This window comes from Thermobia domestica, chromosome 7 (genome assembly GCF_964235325.1).
Source record: "Thermobia domestica chromosome 7, izTheDome1.hap1.1, whole genome shotgun sequence".
Classification (NCBI taxonomy): domain Eukaryota; kingdom Metazoa; phylum Arthropoda; class Insecta; order Zygentoma; family Lepismatidae; genus Thermobia; species Thermobia domestica.
The window spans coordinates 39,208,941-39,229,099 of NC_137460.1; the positions used below are offsets into that span (position 1 = coordinate 39,208,941).

The following is a 20,159-nucleotide window of genomic DNA, read 5'->3' on the forward strand; positions in this document are numbered from 1 at the left end:
GCAACAACAAAAACGTATATTTTACCAAACTAAAAAAAAATTTAACTAAAAAAGTATATAAGATATCAAATTAAAATTTGGTGTGATCAATAAGGATAGCAAGTAGAGTAAACAGAAAAATCTTCATGCCATTCTGAGACTATGGGTTTCATGACCTGGATGAATTGACATGGACTGACCCAAGAACAATTCTTTAGTGTGGGAAAAAAAAAGTTCATAAAATCTGAAATTTTGATATATACTTCAACATAGTTGCTTTGCGATAATTTACGTCCCTTTCAGTTTTCTAGGATTATCTTACTTTAGGAAGAGTACTTCAAGAAGTCTAATGCAAAAATGTAAATGAAATGAAATCTTTAAGTTTAACGTCTCACAGTTATGCCGATTAGGCTAAAGGAGACGGTGATAATGAGAAATGAGTGAAATGATGAAAGTGGGAGGAAACGGGAGAACCCCGAGAAAACCCACGAGCACGGTGTTTGTCCACCACAAAGTCCACACGGCGCGAGCTGGGATCGAACCAGGGACCTCAAGTACCGGAGGTGAACGCTCTACCACTGAGCCACCGCGCCCCCCAAGAAGTCTAATGCAGTGGGAGGTATGTTACTGAGGAAGATACCACCAAGTCTCGAAATAATTTAACAATGTCAATTTCGAACAGATACAGAGGATATTGTATTTTTACTCAACTGTTACTCAACAATACATATCCTATAGTGTCCATTAGTTTATATCACCAGGACATTTTCTTTCAACAGAAAAGAAACACAAACGGAACGAAATTTCTTTCTAAACATGAAGGGACTGTGATGTCACATGGTAAAGCTTTTATTTCTGGTATGTGGGTCCCTGTTCGATCTCAGGTCCCGCCAGGCTAACTTTGTGATGACAAACACTATGTTCGTCGGTTTCCTCGGAGCTCTCCCGTTTCTTTCCACTTTCTCCATTCCTCTAGTTCATTTACTATCGTCACCATCATCTTTCTTAGCCTGGGTGCATAATTGTGAGACAAACCATATCCTTTCTACAAAGAACCTTGACAACACAAGCCTGGTGATTAACAAGAACAACAATATGTAGGCTCTTGGTCATACGTCACGATATACACAGGTAGTACGCACGTAACACAATAAAAATAACCATAAAATTAAAATACATCTACAATAAAACACTAAAACATACCGGTCTGTTGCACTGACTCCACCAGACACTGACGTAGATGCCACCCTGGAATTCGCACTTATAGCAGGCGCATTGGAAAACGTCGTGTACAACGACGGCGGCGGCGCTACAGCTGGTGCCTGTCCATATGGCAAAGACGGAAGCGCGGGGTTTAAACACAATCCAGCCAACGCATTAGCCAGTATCATCTGTTGTAATTCATACTGTTGAGTTTGAAGTTCCCGCTTCTTCAGTTCAGCAAGCATATACTGCTCTCCCAGTGCTGCAAGCACAGGGTTAGATGCTAAGAAATTTGGAGTGGGCATGAACATATTCGCAGCCGATGGCATTGCATTGGAGGTAGATGGGTTGTTGAACGGGGGAAGTGAAGTAGCAGAGTCAGTGAATCCTGGAATTGTAGTAGTGCTTGATGCAGCCACATTGGTGTCTGTGAAGAACCCAGGAGGAGGAGGAGGAGGCGCTGTACGTTTCTTTGGTTGACTGACTTTATAATCACCCGTTACAGAAGCTCCTGAAGAATATTCACTACTTGTCTTTCTGGTATTACGCACTGCCACACCCACAATGCTTTCCTTTCGGTCATGGACTCCGGAGTTTGCACCTATTCCGATCTGGAAATACGTAACATTTACATATTAGTCATACACTAAAGTTAAAAAAATTAAATATAATATGATATATAATGTTATTGCAAATAAAAAAAAAAAAAAACTCTCTGTAAATATATGATCTTTAAATTCAGAGAATGGAGTTTTGTTTGAAAGCGCACGCAAACGATATAGCTAAATCAGTCGGTTATTCCCAGACTTGATATCTGACATTCATGCTAAATACTAAAAAATGCCAGATCCTCCTCGAGGCTATATGGTTAGACTACGCGCTTGTGGCGCGGGAGACCCAAGTTTGTTTCCGGCGGAAACTCACGTGATTCGAATTCCACGTTAAGCTGTTAGGTTCACGTCTCATATACCTTTGCGACTGAAAGGGACGCTGAAGTCTAATCCGATCCTTAAGAATGCCGGCCTTCCTGTTGGTTTACTACATAACGCGCGTAAGCTTTTAGTGCACGGAGCACGAGTTTGATTCCCGTTAAGACAGCCTTGAAATCTAAATGAATTACGGTTAAACTGTGAATCCGCGTTTCATATAGCCATATTGCTGAAAAGGGGCGCTAAACTTCAAAGAACAAGAACTAAAACGTACCATTTCACTACAGAAAACCATTTTGTTCTAAGCAAATGACGTACATATTTAATTACATAAAAACTCACTAGGAAACTGACGGAAAATGAAATGTTATTACTAAAGCATGGAATTAATGGCAAAATGTCATAAATGCCATATATTGTAATTTTCCTGTAATTTTCCTGATATGTTCAGGAAGAGTGTGATTTCACCATTTAGAAGCAATTTGTTGCTGTTTTCCATTCTCTCTTGCACTGCTCTTTATCAATGACAGCATATGAAAGATCTGGGTCGTTCTTATCTGGTCAAACGATTGCAGTGTCTGATAATAACTGCAGTCTATTGCCGTTGGAACGTGTTAAATGGAGAGGCGATGCTAGTGCATCTTCAGTTATTGGAATTTTGAATGACAAAGATAACGGAAGAGGCTTACCTTTAAAAAATTGCAGGTATGAGCAGTTATTGAAAATCACTCACGTGTGTGACACATAGCTGCTGTTGATGTTTCAACATGCAGAGAATAGCCCTTGCTAGGAAAAAGAAGATGGAAAAGTTTTGTGAGTGAGTTTGGGTGTAGTGCGTTTTCAACAGATGGTTCTGTACTGTTATGCACTTACGTGAAACTGCGGTTTCTGCTGAGAAGAGTTACTTTCTCACATGCCATAAAAGCACTGCAAAACACAAATCTGCATGAATAAGATAATCAGGTGGTTGGAACGTTCACGAATTCCACTTCGCATACTAACAGTTTAACGAATGATCTGTATGAAGCTCTAATTAACGTGGACACCTCTTTATGGAATTTAAGAAAATCTTTCCTTTAGAAATACACAAAATAATAAGTTTCATGTGAATCGTCTTTGAGAAAGACTTACGTTGATAGAGCGCACAACAGAACTACTGACCATATTCGTAAAAGTGTTGGCAACAAAAGTATACGAATTTCATTGATAAAACATGCGGTTTCTATACTGTTCCATTGCTAAACTTGTAATTGGAACTTTGGAATGGAAAGAAGGCCCACAAACGTATTTGATTGCACCAAAAGTTCTGGAAAAAGTAAGCGGTACAGCAATTGCACAGTTTCTTACAAAATTGCTGACCAAAATGCGTAAACCACGATAGGGTTCTTTTTGTCACAGACGCAGCTGCATACATGAAAAGCGCTGCAAAACCGCGTAAGGTTCTATTTCCAAATACGCTTAATATCACCTGTTTGGCTTTAACGATGTGAGTGTTGTACGTGATGACAAGGCCGCACATATTCGCCAAAAGTGTGATCGTGTTAAAGCAGTAATCCAGATTTGGAAAAATTGAACAACAATGCTAGTGTTATGGAAGGCGATGCTGATGTAACTGTTGACAAATGATATGAATCCTTCCAAAATTACTTGTTTTCAGTATTCTCTAGTGACATCTGTATATGTGGAAAGATCACTTTTTACATCTAAAGCCAATTCTTTCTGACAAGAGACAAAATCTGTTTAGAAGTTGCTGGATAATTTTTAACTAGAAGTAAACTTTATTTTAGTATTTCTTATGCTTTGAATGGTTTCTAAATTGCTACCGGAACTGCGTATGAACAAAGTATGATCAAGGTTTTGAGTTTATCATTTTGTTCCATTGTTACTACTGAAGAACGATGAATGGATCGTTACTGTTGTCCCTTACGGGTTACAATTTTCAAAGTTCCAGGTAAATTGTAAGTACTAACCGCAAAATGAATTATTTTATTTCTTAGGATCCATTTTTTTTTTTTTTTAATTCGATTAGTAAACCAATTATAGGCTATTCTAATTTATAAATACGAGGGTGGATCAATAAGTTTTCGGCCTTTTGTTTTTAGAGACAATATCCACTCTTGGAAATTTAATCTGTTGTGTAGTAGTCCTTAGTAGGCTTACACGGAAAATTTCAAGTTTTTAACTCACTTTCATTTTAAGGTACGGGTATGTGAATGAACAGTTTTGTAACATCTTCTGAAAACAGAGCCTTCTGAGTACTGAGCAATGATAAAGTTCCTCTTCAAGAAAGAAAGAAAAACATCCATGAAATACTGGTGAATATGTTAGATGATTTTTCTCCGTCATATTCAACTGCGCAAAGAGATGGTGTCACTAATTCCAACTTGGCAGACAGTCATGTAAGGACGTATCTCGTACAGTGGTCGACCATGTAAACTGATTGATGGGGCACGTGTCAATAAGATCCATGACACTGTTACGGCTGATAGGAGAGAGACTATAGCAAAATCGTAGAGAAGAAAGTTGTCATATGGTACCAGTCCAGTCAATATTGGTCAATGTTTTGCATATGAGAAATTTATTGACAAGATGAGTGTTACGAATGGTTTATTCTCAAGAACTTTTGGCTAGGAAAAAGCTTAATTCTGAGAAGCTTTACAAGAAGTTCGTAACCATGGATGAGATTGGATCTATCATTTCGATCCTGAGACGAAACGGCAATCTATTTGAGTGGAAACAACATGGTTTCTCATACACCCGTAAATTCCGCGTAACATCCAGTGCCGGGAAGATTATGGCGTTAGTCCCCTGGAATGCCAAAGGAAATTTATTAGTTGACTATTTGCCACGTGGTGACTATTACTATAATAGATGTTTATTACGCCAATCCGAATCCGAATCTTGCGCGATACCATCAAGTAGAAAAGGAGATGAAAGCTGTCAGGCAAAGTGCTCTTTCATCAGGACATTGCTGCAATCCACAAGTCAACAATTGCAATGGTCAGTATTCATGATGCTGATTTCGAACTGATACATCACCCACCCTATTCATGGAATTTTGCCAGACATTTTTGGCTTTTTTGCCATTAATTCCGGGCTCTAGTTATTATACTTTACAGACACTTTTTTCGACATTAGTATTTTATTATAAAACAGTGAAAAAAAAAGTAATTTGTCCGTTATATCGTATGCATGCATCTACAATAGTTTTGAAACTTGTAACGGAAAAATGTTCGTTAGGTATAGTCGAGACGTTCTATTGGTCTCCAACCGGCTTACTTTGTACTCAAGCGGAAAATTTACCCTAACCGCCCTCATAAATAACACTCTAAATAAGCCATAAACGGCACGTGTTCGGTGTCGAAGTAATACGTTGTTGCCATCGCTAAACATTTATTATCGATGGATACATTATATAATAATAATAATAATAATAATAATAATATAAAACACAACAATCATTAAAGGAATTTAATATAATAGTATGGACAGGGCCGGTCAAGGACGGATTTCTGGGAGTGGCAAAGAAATATTGTATTTTTTTTTCTCATCGGGCTTTTGCGGCACTGCCTTGCGGGGGGAGGGGAGGACAGGGGTGAACTACTTAACATGTTTGGTTCATACAAGCGTTATCGTTATGGAAGTTACATAATATTAACAATATGCTATATTTAAGAGTAATATAAGCACATTGATTTTTTTCTCTTCATTACAACATATCCAAATTGAATTCAAATTAAATGAAATATTTCAGTTTAACGTCCCACAATTATGCCCTTCAAGCTAAAGGAGACGGAAGGAGGAGGATGCAATGAAAACAAAAGTAAGGAAAAGTAGATAAATCTGTCTTTCTGCGAAGACTACTGAAGAATCAGTAAGCAAGAGGGTGAAAATTGCAACATCGCTTTCTTTTTCAGCAGGTCAACTGGCAGGCCACCCTCAACTGGAAGGACATGTTGAATTATCCCTCCCATGTAACAAAGAAACACGCGGTTTCCTTCAATGGTGTTCCGTTTCCTTTGTAGCCGCCTGGGGACGATTTGAGCGATTTTACTATAGACAAGGGCTGCCAATTATCGTTCTATGTTAATATTTATTTTTTAATTAATTTTTTTACAGTTGCTAATTAGCAAACAAATCCTGAAGGTGATGAAAAATGCTCACTAGAAAATAGAGAAAACATAATCACACAATAGAAAAAATATTCTATCAGCAATAAATCATTTTTGCTCTCATCCATATTATAGATCGTTTAAGAAATTATATTAGACGTCAAGTTTCGCTGCAAGTATTGTCAAGATTCAGGTAAGGTATTTAGTAGGGAGAGGATGTAAGGAAATAAATGTTTACATTCATGTTCATACACACACACACACACAATTTTATATATATATATATATACACCGTATTTTATGGACTGTAAGACGAACTTTAATTTTTAAGCAATTTTTTTATAAAAAAACGTAACATTTTTACCACTTTATTATTACAGTGTCTATTAAAATTCCAAAATGAAATTTCCTGACTTTTTCGTGATCTTTTATTTACCAAACCATAAAACTTTCGTAACATTCTCAAAAGGGAATTTGGGTGCGAATTAAGCCAAATTTTCATGCACGCGATAGAAGCGTGCTTTGCTAGTGATTTGGTAGCGTCTGAAGCCGACCACGGACATTTTTGGTGGTGAATTTTGATGTTTTATAGAACAAAATTTTCCAGTCTGTACTTATGTTTGCACAGGTAAAAAAAAAAAAAGACCCAAAAATTAAATTTCGTGACTTTTTTCTTGACTTTCATGACCGTTTTCTGATTTCGTTACTTTTTCGTGACATTCGTGACCGATAGACACCCTGTATTAGATTGCAAGTTGGGTTGGCGCTGCCATTGGTTTTTGAGCGTGGCGCCATGGGTTGTCGACTAACAGATCGATTGTCCGTCCGTATGTTAGAGGCGCTACGGTACACCTTGTTTCCAGTTTTTTCGCAGAGTTTACGGTTTGTATATTGTAGTCTGTGGTTCTGAGTTTGTGATGGCAGGGCGCGAGGGAGACAGCGTTAGCAAGCTTGTGAATCTCCGCAACTCACATCGGCCATCACTGCTGCTGCCAGTTGAATCCAATGTTGCCAGATAGAGATAGGTTTCCCACGGCATCGAATACACCGCCATTTTTAAGACTGGCGGGAATTTTAAATCAAACACTGGACATTTTTATATTAATTTCACGTATAAAACGCACCTGAATTTTGGAGGCAATTTTTCGAAGAAAAAAGTGCATTTTATAGTCCGTAAAATATGGGATTACAAACTCTTCTTCATTTATAGAAAGACAAACATACTATATCTTTTTCAATCGACCGAGGGGATTAAAATTAACATAGGTACTTTGGACAAAGTTGAAATAACATCACTGACACCTTCACCGTCGCCACTAGCCACTGAAGAAGAAAAAGAAACATGAGATTTGATAATGTGTATCGTGGAGGATTTTTTTTTTTTTTTAATTTATGAATGTAAACATTTTATTTTCATACATCCTATCCTACTAAATACCGTTTTGATAGAGGTTTTAAACACAATATAAATCTAAAGCAGCAAAAGTGAACACTTTTGAGTATATTGATAAGTTTGCTGCTATTCAAACGGTTTACGTTGCAATGGATACATACTATCACGACTTTTCCCCAAACACTTCATCACCAGGAATGGAGAGGAAAAAGAACAATTAAATAACAGCCAAGTTCTGAAGCGTCCAAGATGCACGGTACCATCTGCCCGTTAGAGGTGTTGCTAGGAATCAAATCTGGGAGAGGAGATTCGATTTAACCTCGAAAATGAAAAGTGCTATCGAAAAACGGACTCCATATTCGGGTCAGTGCCCTTAATTTAGCTAACAGTCTTCAACATCATGACTAGAGAAGCCTGGCAATTGTGTGAAAATGCCACATTTTCATACAAGATATCGTGAATAAACGTTATTTGTTGTGATCGTTTGTCATATTTGCCTTTCTACGGTTGTTTCTGAAGTTTTGCTCACCTTTCTATCAGAAATGGAAGTCTCATTGCTAGCTGTTAGTGGAATACAGTTCACCTGTGAGATATGAACTTTACCACGCTCCTAACCGAAGAGGATAAAAAATCACTGTCGACTAACCAAGTACATCGAAACCACGGCTGATAATGCTATGAATTCCAAGGTTATGATAAGCTTCAAATATGTCCCTATCACACCGGTAGTTGTGTATGGACACCATAAAGAAAATGCTTATTATATCGTGCAATAAGAAGTGATCTGTGTGTTGTATGGCACGACTGCTTTATCAAATGTTAAGGTAGAGAGGTTTCGAGTACCTTCAAGATAGATTTTGGGCATGGCATTTATTAGCGTATTTTCTCTGTAGTTTTCATACTGTGGTTTTCTTTATCTTCCCACGTTTTGATGTCTTCTAGTTATTGATAATTTCAGTCATACTTATTAATTAACTAATTCGCTCAGTCTATGGCCTATGGAACCCGGAGGTTCAATACCGCGTTCACAAAAGATCTCCATTGACTTCTATCCTTAGCTAACTGAATCCAGTTTCTACTTCGTATTCCCATTTCTGCGAGATCCATCTTAATATTGTCCTCCCATCTTCGCCTAGGCCTTGATAATGGTCGTTTTCCGATTTGACTTCCAGTTAGAACTTTGAAAGCGCTCTTACTTTCTTCCATTCTGGCAACATGACCTAAGCCTCCTAGATTTGATGACCCTAACAATATTTGGTAAACGGTATAAATTATGTAGTTCCTCGTTATGAAGTTTTCGCCATTCCCCATTCCTGTTCCTCTTGGGTCCAAATATTCGTCTCAGGATCTTGTTCTTAAATACTTTCTTCCCTCAGAGTAAGCGACCATGTTTCGCAATCACACAGAACAACAGGCATGATTATCGTTTTATATATTTTAAGCTTCAAATTCCTCGACAGAAGCGCAACAACAAGAAATTTTGAACTTTTTAATTAGTGATACTATTTAATGTAATGTTAATTACTTAATGTAAACTAACGCATTTAATGTTTGCTTCTTAAAATAAGAATATTACACTTTAAAAAGTTAGTTTCGTCCTATATATCGAGAGCAAGAGAGCCGACAAAGAGCATAAAATCGAAATACGAGAGTGATCCAGAAAGTAATACCTCCAAGCTTACTACTTGGCCAATAGTAATGCAAACATTCTGAACTGTTCGTCATTAATGCACTCATGTTTAAGCTACAGAATGAGGCTTGTTTCACTTTCCTATCTCTTCTCGTTACATAGTAATGGAGCAATGCATGGCATCCAGTGGTGACGTTCGGTTGCGCCAGCGGGCTGTCATTGAATTTCTGACTGCGAAAGGTTGTGCGCCCAGGAATATTCACCGCCGGCGACAAGTCGTGGATACACCGTTACGACTCGGAAACGAAGCGTCAGTCAATGAAGTACCACAACACGACCTCTCCTCTACCAAAAAATTAAAAGTTGTCCCATCTGTTGGCAAAATGTTGCTGAAATTCTGCCTCATCCTGCCTACAGTCCAGATCTTGCGCCCTTCGAATTTTGGCTATTTCCCTAACTTAAGTATCACTCTAAGGGCCAACGCTACAGTTGTGATGCGGACGTGGAAACAGTAGTTCGGTAATGGTGTCGCCAGCAGCTACCACAATTCTTCGCCGACGGCACGAAAAACCTTGTTTCGCGTTACGGTGCTGTGTGTCGAACACATATAAAAGCATCATCTTGGAGGCATTACTTTCTGTATCACCGTCGTAAATTAATCAATAATAGCTCTGCAATAATATTTCGGCTCTTAAACATTGGCGAAACAGCACCCCCTGCTGGCGAGTCGAGAATAGAGTTGTTGAAATTTACTTGCAAACTTACTTTTGTATATCAAGATGTTGTTTGCAAAAAATCATAATAATGATTCATTTTAATATCATTCATAGCTAATATGTTATAACTAAAGACCGGAAGTTACGGCAAAATAAAACACCTAAAATGGCAGGCAAAATGGCAAAATAAATTGCCAAAATTGCTCTAAAAATGGCAAAGTAAATGCCAAAAATGGCACTTTATGTAGCAGAAATGAGATATTCGTTACACTTTTAAGACTCGGTCTTAGTATATATATATATATATATATATATATATATATATATATATATATATATATATATAATTACGCAGATTATTAAAATTAACAGCAAAATAATGATGAATAAAATAATCATTGGAAGTGTCACTTCTTTAATTCATGATCTTGGAATTATGAGAAAACAGGACATATCAATAAAAAAAAAGTACATAGCACATAAATATTAGCAATGTTTGTACTACAGGAGAAGCTGAACAGAAATCAGTTTGTGTGAGTCTATATATATATAAAGTCTAACAAATGAGCAGAGATATGCCTACCTTGGCTCTCGGGAAAGCAGTCCTGCTACACAGTACAGAATTCTTGTTGCATGAAATAAGAAGTTTTTTATTTATTTTATTTAATTTTTAATTTTCCACCGTAAGATTATGTCACTTGTCTGTTAAGATTCGTTTGAGATGCGAAAACGACCTTTCAACATCTACCGATGTGAGAGGAGGATATCTGAAGCACGCGACAACAATGGGATCCAAACCCACATCAACCGTGCTCTCACCCTCCAAAACTTTGGCATAGTGAGAGAGGAATAGTAATTCACAGAACAGCACCAAGAAACAAACAAGACTAAATTGTTTTAACTGAAGAAATCATTTGTCATCGCAACATCTGCTATCTTCTATTCTTTCCAGAAATTTGTGGAGCTCAGTTGGTCAATAATACGGTGATTCAGCCCCTGGGGTGAACCAGCTAGAAATCTTACATTCCTTATCTCACTGAGTGACAATGCATTCTGCTCTATGAGTTAGCAACATGACATGCATTTCCCGTTGCAAGGAAAAATTAAAAAGAAAACGCAGTCAAGAAATGAAAAATATGACAATTAATTTCATGGCATTTATCAGAGGTTTTTTTTAAAAAAAAATGGTAAAATATGTCGTTTGCCGTAAGTTCTGCTCTTCAGTTATAACAGAAGAAAAGAATTATAAACAATATTATGAAGAGCAACTAACCTTATCTACGCTGTCAATGCTATTTGATCGTGTACTGGCCATACTATAAACTGGTTCCTGATGACTAGTTTGAACATTATCTGAATCATCCACTGGTTTTGGAGTCAAATCTATAAGTACTGATGGATTGGAAGTTCGCTGAAAGAATAAAAGATCCAAACGTTAAAAAGACATTTATAAATAACACAGTAAATGAAGAACACCTGATTAATAACAGGAACTGTGACATTTAAACTCTCGGGCCCATGTAATATCACCCCACGGAATATTAACTCTTCTCAAATTCTGTTATCGTCGACTACTAAAAATAGCAACACTCACGTTTTGAATGCCACATAAAATAACATTACAGTGTCTTAAGCGAGGTATAAGTAACTTCGCTGTGGAAGTTCTAATTAGTGTAGGAGCTGTAAATTAATTAATTAATGAAACCCTAAGAAACATGTTGCGATTCGGAGAGGATAACTGCCGAACAGTTTCGTAACTCAAGAATCCCCCTAAGCGGTGTTATCGAGGCACACTTTCAACGCCGTATTATTTACATTATGTTCTGCTTTCGAGTTCTTCCTTCTTGAATTTTGTTATTCTATCGGAATACACATTTTGATCATCCGTTCTTGGTTATTTTCTTGTCTTTATATATAAAGTTCATCTACCTGCCATCTTGGTGGACCGGGATTGATTACTGGAGGGGCGGGGAGCTTCTCGTTTTACCCACGTTCCAATGCGGCTCTGAGGTGCACTTAGTATCTTTAAAATGTGGGCAACCTAGGGAAATAACAATAGCCGCAACATTGTAAGTGCCGAAGTGAAGAAAGTGTAGAGTCTTTACATCCATACACGCAGTCCTTAAGTCTTATGGCCTATCTCAAAACGGAACAGAAAGGGAGAAACAATGTTAAATTATACAATTTAAAAAATAATAACGAAGGTAGGAACTGGGGGAGGGGTCTTTTACTTCATACAGGGTGAGGCAAAATTATGTTCCCGATTTCATTTTTTTTTTCCTTCTTTTAATAACACGTATGTAAACTGAGATTACACACACTAATTGATCAACTCAAAACGTTTCTTTTTTTCCCAACATATTATAAATGCGATCCACGAGTTACACGATACACATCTAGTCTATAATCAAGTTCCTGCCAAACTCTTTTTAGTATGTCAGGATCGACATTGGACACGGACGCAGTGATGTGCTTACGCAACTCAACCACAGTTATAGCAAGCGGCGGCACAAATACCCTACATTTTCCACAGAAATGCCGTTGAACTTGTACACCGGACTTAGTCGCATGAAAATCAAGCAAACAGAATGCTCTGTGGCCTATAGAAGCCATATTGTTCACTTTGACTAAATTGCCCCTGGTGAATGTCTATGTACACTCATGTCCAAAATGATTGTCGCATATCTATAACTGTCTCCATGTGAGAATATAGTTTGATAATGATTTTGCAGGGTACTTTTAATACTGATACTATGTGTATAATCGGGAAACGTATATTTGTGGTAAATTTCATAGGAAAAGAATTATAAATACGAAAATTAGAATGAGTAAAACAAAATGTTGCTAAATGGACAAGAAAGTTTTATTTTCGTTTTATTGTTCTTATTTATTGCTCTTTTGAGATGAAATTTGCCAATTACATGTCTTTACCGATTATACACATACTAACATTATAAGAAATACCGGGTGAATTCGTTATTAAATTATATCCCTACAACAACATATTTATAGACATGTGGCAATAATTTTGGACATGAGTGTACCTACGCCTCTGCAATAGAAAGAGAGAGAAAAAATCTTTTTGAGATTATATTCCAGAAAAGAAATATATTGACAAGAAAAACTCATTACTGTTCGAATAATAAATTAACGAAATCGGGACATCGTTTTGACTCACCCGGTATAAGATAATAAAAGTAAAAGCTAAGTATCAAAGAGGGCCTATGAAGCTCCTCTTCCATCGAGGAGTTCTAGGACTCAGCGGACCTCTCTATTAGTACAGTTATTACAAGAAAAGCTAGTGTCTTTCTCACTAGTCTAGTCGCTAGCGTGCGACTCTTTGGCGCACACGGGGTCCCCGGTTCCAATCCTGGTGGGAGAGCCTTGAAAAATTTTAACGCATTATTGTAGTTCGGATTTCCATCTTGAACTGTAGGTACAAGTTTCACATAGCCTCGGTGCTGAAAATAGACGGTAATCTTCAACAAACAAGAACAAGAAGAGATATTTATGTTAGAATGGGCTCAAATCATATACTTTTAACAGGATTGACTTATCATATTGAGAATCTAAATGGTACCTAAAAGGTGGGATAAGTCAATGAACACCGAAAATTCGAAATCGAGAACCATTCCGTTTTATTATGAAGAAAAACCGTACTATTATCTTTAACGTTAAAAAAAGCTTATTTCTCCAATATATGACGACCACAGGTGTATCTCATTTCTATGATTTTGTGCAGCAAATTGCTACGCGATCGATCCTATGTAAAAAACGCTTTTATATACACGGTGTATCAAAAAGGACTTTACAACTTTGAAAACTCATATTGATTTATTCTTTTATCTTACAGACATGGTTTTGATGTCATTTTGTAGCAAAATACATCAAGTTTTGACTCACGTGGTACACTAGTTGAGAAACAAGTCACCGAAAGCGCTAGCGGCATTTGCAGCAAAGATGGCTGACTTTACTAGTCCCAAGCGGGTTAGCTATGTGTTTCGGTTTGAAGAATCCAAGTCTGCGACAACTGTGCAACGTAATGTTAGATCCTCTCAGTACGCCTACTATTTATCAGTGGCATAAGTGATTTATTGAAACTGGATGTTCGGTAAGACACAACAAATCTTCAGGTCGTCGCCGCAGGTCTGAAGACGTTGTAGAGCAAGTGCGACTTGAGATGGGAGCAGCATCACCAACAGAAGCCACATTAAACCTCTTTAGGTATAAGATTAAAAAAAATGTAAGGCTATAAAATGACACCAAAACCATGTCTGTAAGCTAAATAAATAAATCAATATGAGTTTTCGAAGTTGTCAAGCCTTTTTTTGATACAACCTGTATAAAAAGCTTAAAAAGATCGAATGTTCTAAAAATGATGCCCACAGACAACAGATTCTTCAGGTCGAATTAAAGGAAAATGCTATACCATCCGGAGCCTCCTTCAGCCGTTATGGGGAATCAAAATTTAGCAACGTTGCAGATTAACTTGGAACCATTAGCATTGCTCTACGAATCCATCAAGCAGTTAGTTTCGATTATTACGCTAATGAGTGGCGCTAGTGTCAACGTCTATCGACTTAAACTGCCATCTGGCAAGAATCGATGTTAACTATTTGATGGATTAGTATATGTTTTCTGTGGATCTTTATCTGCGACGCTGCCGCACAGTGAAATTCATATCTCCAGACGAGCGCCTGACAGGTATATATTTCGCTTTATTTTTACTAGTAGAATAGTGCTGTATAGGCCGTGGGTGCCACTTTTAGAATACCCGATATATATGGAAAGGGAGGCGGATGTCTGAAATTTCTCAATGTCACTAAGAAATTTTTAAAATAATTCATATATGTCTTCTCATGAACAACATTAACTTGTAACGCTTACTTTTCCATTCATGACATTTCTTGCCATTGTGTTATTTTTTGTTTATTTTATTGAATATTATATAATTCTATATAATTCAATTTTGCCTTTTTCATCTACTCTTTTACTTCCGTACTCTTAAAATTGAGAGTTACATTTAGCTGCTGAAATTATGGGTCACTTTTTGCTTTCTTTTTTTTTTTTTTTTTTTTTCCATCGGAAACATTTTCCTTTCTTTATTTAAAAATCTTAACCGGAACCTCAAAAAAATAATAAATAAATAAATAAATAAATAAAATAAATAAATAAATAAGTAAATAAATATATAAATAATAATAATAATACTCACATGGGAAGTCTCTTCGTTTATAATTTCCGGTAAGGGTGGCACATTGGTTTCTGGAATCACATATAAAGCATATCCTTCTGTATACAAAACATCGTTGATGTGCACGTCATTCTCTCCATTTGTATCGATCAGTGCCAACACAATCGTATTAGTCTGAAATGAAAATTTAAAAAATACTGAACATATATTAAGTATATAATTTTACATAGTGCGGTAGTTAGGAAAGAAGACTGGGTCTGTAAAAAAAAAAAAAATGAATAACAAGTGGAATCGACTTGCTTCGGTTCAAATCGTACTGAAAAAAATGAAATGAAATCTTTGTTTTTCGTTTCACGGTTATGCCGTGAAGGCTAAAGAAGACGGTGATTAGGAGGTAGGGTTGTCAACTGGCCGGTTTTTCACCGGCCTAGCCGGATATATTGCTGTTATTTTTATTAATGCCGGTGACTGGTCAAACTTCTCACAAACCCCTTTATGACCGGTTTTTCAAATATGCATCTAATTCGAAGTATAGATTTAAAAAGTAACTTTCATTCTGTGAATCCAAAACTGTCACCTTTCACCATCTATCAAAGATTAACATATTTTGTTTATCTGTTTAGACAATTTTAAAGAGATGATAGAGACTGGTATCAGGGAAAATTTGAAAATGACTTGTAAGGAATTTTATAAGGATTTATTGAGAGTGAAAAAGGACTTCTTAAAGCGATTTCCTGTAGTTGAAGTATAAGTTTAAAGAATAAATTTTCATTTTCCAAATCCAAAATTGTCACGTAAAGATTCATCTGTTTCGGTGATTTTAAAGAAGTGGCAGTTACTGATAAATACAATAAAATGATCAATGCCGATTTCAGTTTCTCATTTATAGCACAATGTATCTATTAAGATTATTAGTAAATGTGCAAAGGATTATGCAGAATACAGGTGCTAATGCACTTTTGTTCACGATAATACATTTCCTTCCCATGGATGGAACCACGGGCTTCAAGTGCACCACCGACGTAACACTTTCACGTTTTTACTAGTATATTAGTAGACAATCGATTAAAGTATACATATTCCTCAAACTCTTCGGAGGGGAGAGCAATTGCCCCCTCCTGCCTCCCCTGGCCCGAACAGAAATACTTCTATCATACGGAATTTTGAGGGGTGACAGTTTTTTTTATTTTCCAGAGTTGGCAACCCTATTAGGAGGGTGAATGAAATGGTGGAATGAAAAGGGTGGGAGGACCCCGACAAAAATACATACGCGGTGTTTGTCCACCACAAAGCTCACTGGCGTGCTGGGATCCAACCAGGGACCTCACATATCAGAGGTAAACGCTCTACCACTGAGCTACCATGGCCCCCAGATCGTACTAGAAATCCCTTGTTTTGTTCTCTGTAATGATACTTTGAAGAAAATTTGGCTCCTGTTCAGCAGTGCCCATCAGTTCCTGGTAATGGTGCATTCCTTCCAGTTTCTGCATCCCGTTAATATTGGCGAACAGTCTCATTCACTCCCACGAAGTCTGATATTACCCTAAAACTTCTATTTAGGCCATTCAAAATGACATCCAGAACTTTGTCTATCATTTTAGTTTTTCTAACAGACCTGCTTGGACATAAGTACTCATCATCTTCCAAAAACTCCTGAAAGGACTGAACCTCACCATTTCTTGTGCCATTCAAAAACAGGGCAAAGAGATGGGAACTGTCCATATAAACATTTTCTAAATAACAAATGTTTCTGTTGGAGTTTTCTTTAAGCTCGCACAGAACTTCGATTCCATTGTTGAAACATTAACGAAGAATCACACCATCAATTTATATTTAGCCGCGTCACACGCCACACTAGTGACCAGCCAAGCTGGAAATTTCTGCATGGTTTCCCATGGTCAGGCGCAAGATTCACCACTATGAAAAACTTCCGTATCACACCTAACTTCGCAGTAAAATAATCAGTCTCGTTTTCTAGTTGCCGCACTGTGTATTTGCGAAAGAAAAAATACACGAGACATACAAAAGAAAATCAAGATTACGCGATCTTCATTATATGCGAACCTTTACAGAATTAATTTCAGTATCTCTCTCCCGGCCCGCAAGAAGGGGTGTCACTGCTCCTCTCATATATTTGGTGTGCTTTAAGTAATTTAATTATTTACACCTTCCATATCATCGTAATATACATACTTACATGCTCCGAAAAATTAAAAATTTAATTATTACTCGTGTCAATATTTCAAAAATGTTCTCTCTCTCTTTACCCGAACTGAAAATACGTAACTCTGTACTTTCTTGAAGACAGCTATTTGGTTATGATTTCATATGCAATCCTCTCAGATACAAGACAGTCACATTCTTTCGCCTCACCTCAATTACTTCACAACGACGTTTCCCAATCTTGGAGCGTGAAAGGCCAACAAGGAAGGCAAAATGATGAGATAAAAGAAAGGTAATTTCAGGTTTAGGATAATGAATTCGACCACTAGATAGCAGCGCCGGTGAATACACCCAACAAGCGAAGGTGCAGTGTATTGACTTGCAGAGAGGACAGATGCTGTATGTGAGAATAGTTCCAAAAATTGCGTTTTTTTTTTTTTTTTTAAATATATTTATATCCTTTTCAACATTGGTTATAGTTATAGCCAAAAAGTATGACAAATTGTCAAACAGAGATCAACGCAGTGTTGACCACACCTTCCAATATGGGGCACTGTGGATATTGGACGCCCAGGCGTATTTCCGATATAGTGCAAAAAGTGCATTTCTTGGTCCAAAGTGAGAACTCACCGTCTCAAAGAATAATAGCAAGAACAGTACAACGTTCCACCGCGACCGTAAATCGCATAATTGCACAAGATTTACACTGGTAAAAAAACATAAGGCCCCGAGTTCATATGCTCCGTCCATCATATCAGAGAGGAAGACAAACAGTTCAAAGCTGCACGAAAGCCATCTTGCAGGAGACAGGATGAAGTTTGTACTGACTCTAGACGTGTTACGGGTGTATCTTTCGGAATGAAAAGAGAGAAAGAGAGAGAGAGAAGGGGGAGCTATCTTTCATCGATCTTGTAATTTCAGAGGTTGTTCTAACCTGATAAGCGAAAACATTGAAAGTTTTCCACGCGGCTATGGTTGTTATTGACTACAACTGTAATGGTTATGCAGAGTGGGGAAAAAAAGAAGATAAAATCAATGCAGTTTTATTACCAGACGAATATTCTGGAGCCACTATATCTTCATCGTATACCACCCCTATATGACAGCGACACACAGGCACATTGACATTCACCGTAAATACGGCGTCCAGTAATACGGCGAGCTCAACGGTGACGTACATCGAGAAGATATTCATGAAATGAGAATTTATGAAATCCCTTTCACAGACATTCCTGTGAAATCTCCTGATGTTTTCTAGGAGAAGTTTGTAGGGTCCCGTTGTTGAAATGAGCATTAGGTTGTAGACAGCCATACATACTCGACGGTTTTTCGGAAGTTTGTCACGAGAAATGGAACAAACTTGCTGAACTGTTTCAACGCTGTCTCCTTCAGTGGTAACTGAGATACAAGGCGATGGCTAACAAACAGGGCATGAACATTGAGCACAACTGCTGGTGGAGTAGCATTATTTCTTACGCTGCTAGGATGTCAAATTCATTCACAAACTTGAAACAACTTTCTGTAATTCTGTTTCCATCTAAAATAGAAGACCGCACCGAACAGGCACACTCATGTCCAAAATTATTGTTGCATGTCTGTAAATATCTTGTTGTAGGAATATAATTTGATAACGATTTCGCCCGGTATTTCTTATAATGTTAGTATGTGTATAATCGGCAAAGATATGTATGTGGCAAATTTCAGGTCAAAAGAGCAGTAAATAAAAACAGTAAAACGAAAAAAAAAAAAAAAAACCTTTCTTGTCCTTTTAGCAACATTTTGTTTTACTCATTCTAATTTTCGTATTTATAATTCTTTTCCTATGAAATTTACCACAAATATACATTTCCCAATTATTACCCTGCAAAATCATGATCAAATTATATTCTTACAAGAAAACAGTTCTAGATGTGCGACAATCATTTTGGACATGACTGTACATATTAGACTAATGAAGGGAGCATATAGCTTGTTTACAAAAGGGACGCGGGTTACATTAAAAAGTAAAAAGAAATCTAGAACATACTATGGCAACATGCGTTACAAAGAGTGGAAAAATAAAAGTTTTCAACATACCTTTTTGTATATTTGGAGTACTTCAGCTACAATACATTTCTCCCATTCGAGGTTTTCAGTCTTTGTTCTGCTCCAAACTAATTCTTGAAGTCTCTGAATGGCTCCAGGGGACCATTCGTTGGTATCATCCTTAGGCCTAATTCCTCCTAACTTAGCATTAATTGCTTGTGCAGGTAAAGATGCAAATTTCTTGTGAAGGAAATACAATTCTGTCTTCGGTATAGTTGTGTGTGTTCCAAAGTCATAATACAAAATCTGAAACGGAAAAAATACTTGTGGCAGTTTATATATAATGAAAATAACAGAAGTACCTGATAATAAGCATCCTAAGGTTTGCACACACCTACAAATGGCTTCGTCGAACCACTGGCGAATTCCACAATGCAACTGAAAAATTCACGTTGCTTAATCCGTCACATCGTCTAGTTGCTTTCAACTACGGGATGATGGAAAAATATATACAAATGAAATGGATGATTTCTTCATCCACTAAATACTGACAATTGATTTCTTAAACAAATGACAAGGAAAATGTGATCAAACTTGCACTTCAGAAGGAAACGACTAGTGGAAAAAATCTAACGTTAACAATGTTAGGTACATATAACACTAAGTATGTATCAAACTAACTAACTATCTCTCTCTCTCTCTCTTCCAAGAAACCTTTCCAGCTCATGTGAATGTTGAATGAATTTAAAAAAAAATGTGTAGTTAATTTAAGCTTCTTAAGCGTAAAGTACTGTAGTTTCGCATTTGATAAACAG

At 37.1% G+C, this 20,159-nt stretch overlaps 1 protein-coding gene across 5 annotated transcripts in view; it reads right to left on the reverse strand.

The window, feature by feature from the left end:
* LOC145690016 (tudor domain-containing protein 5-like) overlaps positions 1-20,159 on the reverse strand; it is a 124,918-nt gene that overhangs the window by 32,333 nt on the left and 72,426 nt on the right. For all 5 annotated transcript variants that reach the window (XM_081764500.1, XM_081764496.1, XM_081764499.1 and 2 more), the window contains exons 10-13: positions 19,396-19,650; positions 15,178-15,330; positions 11,236-11,373; positions 1,183-1,793 (exon numbers count right to left, since the gene is read on the reverse strand). In XM_081764500.1, the coding sequence (XP_081620626.1) occupies positions 1,183-1,793; positions 11,236-11,373; positions 15,178-15,330; positions 19,396-19,650 (1,157 nt within the window). The remainder of the gene's footprint in view (positions 1-1,182; positions 1,794-11,235; positions 11,374-15,177; positions 15,331-19,395; positions 19,651-20,159) is intronic.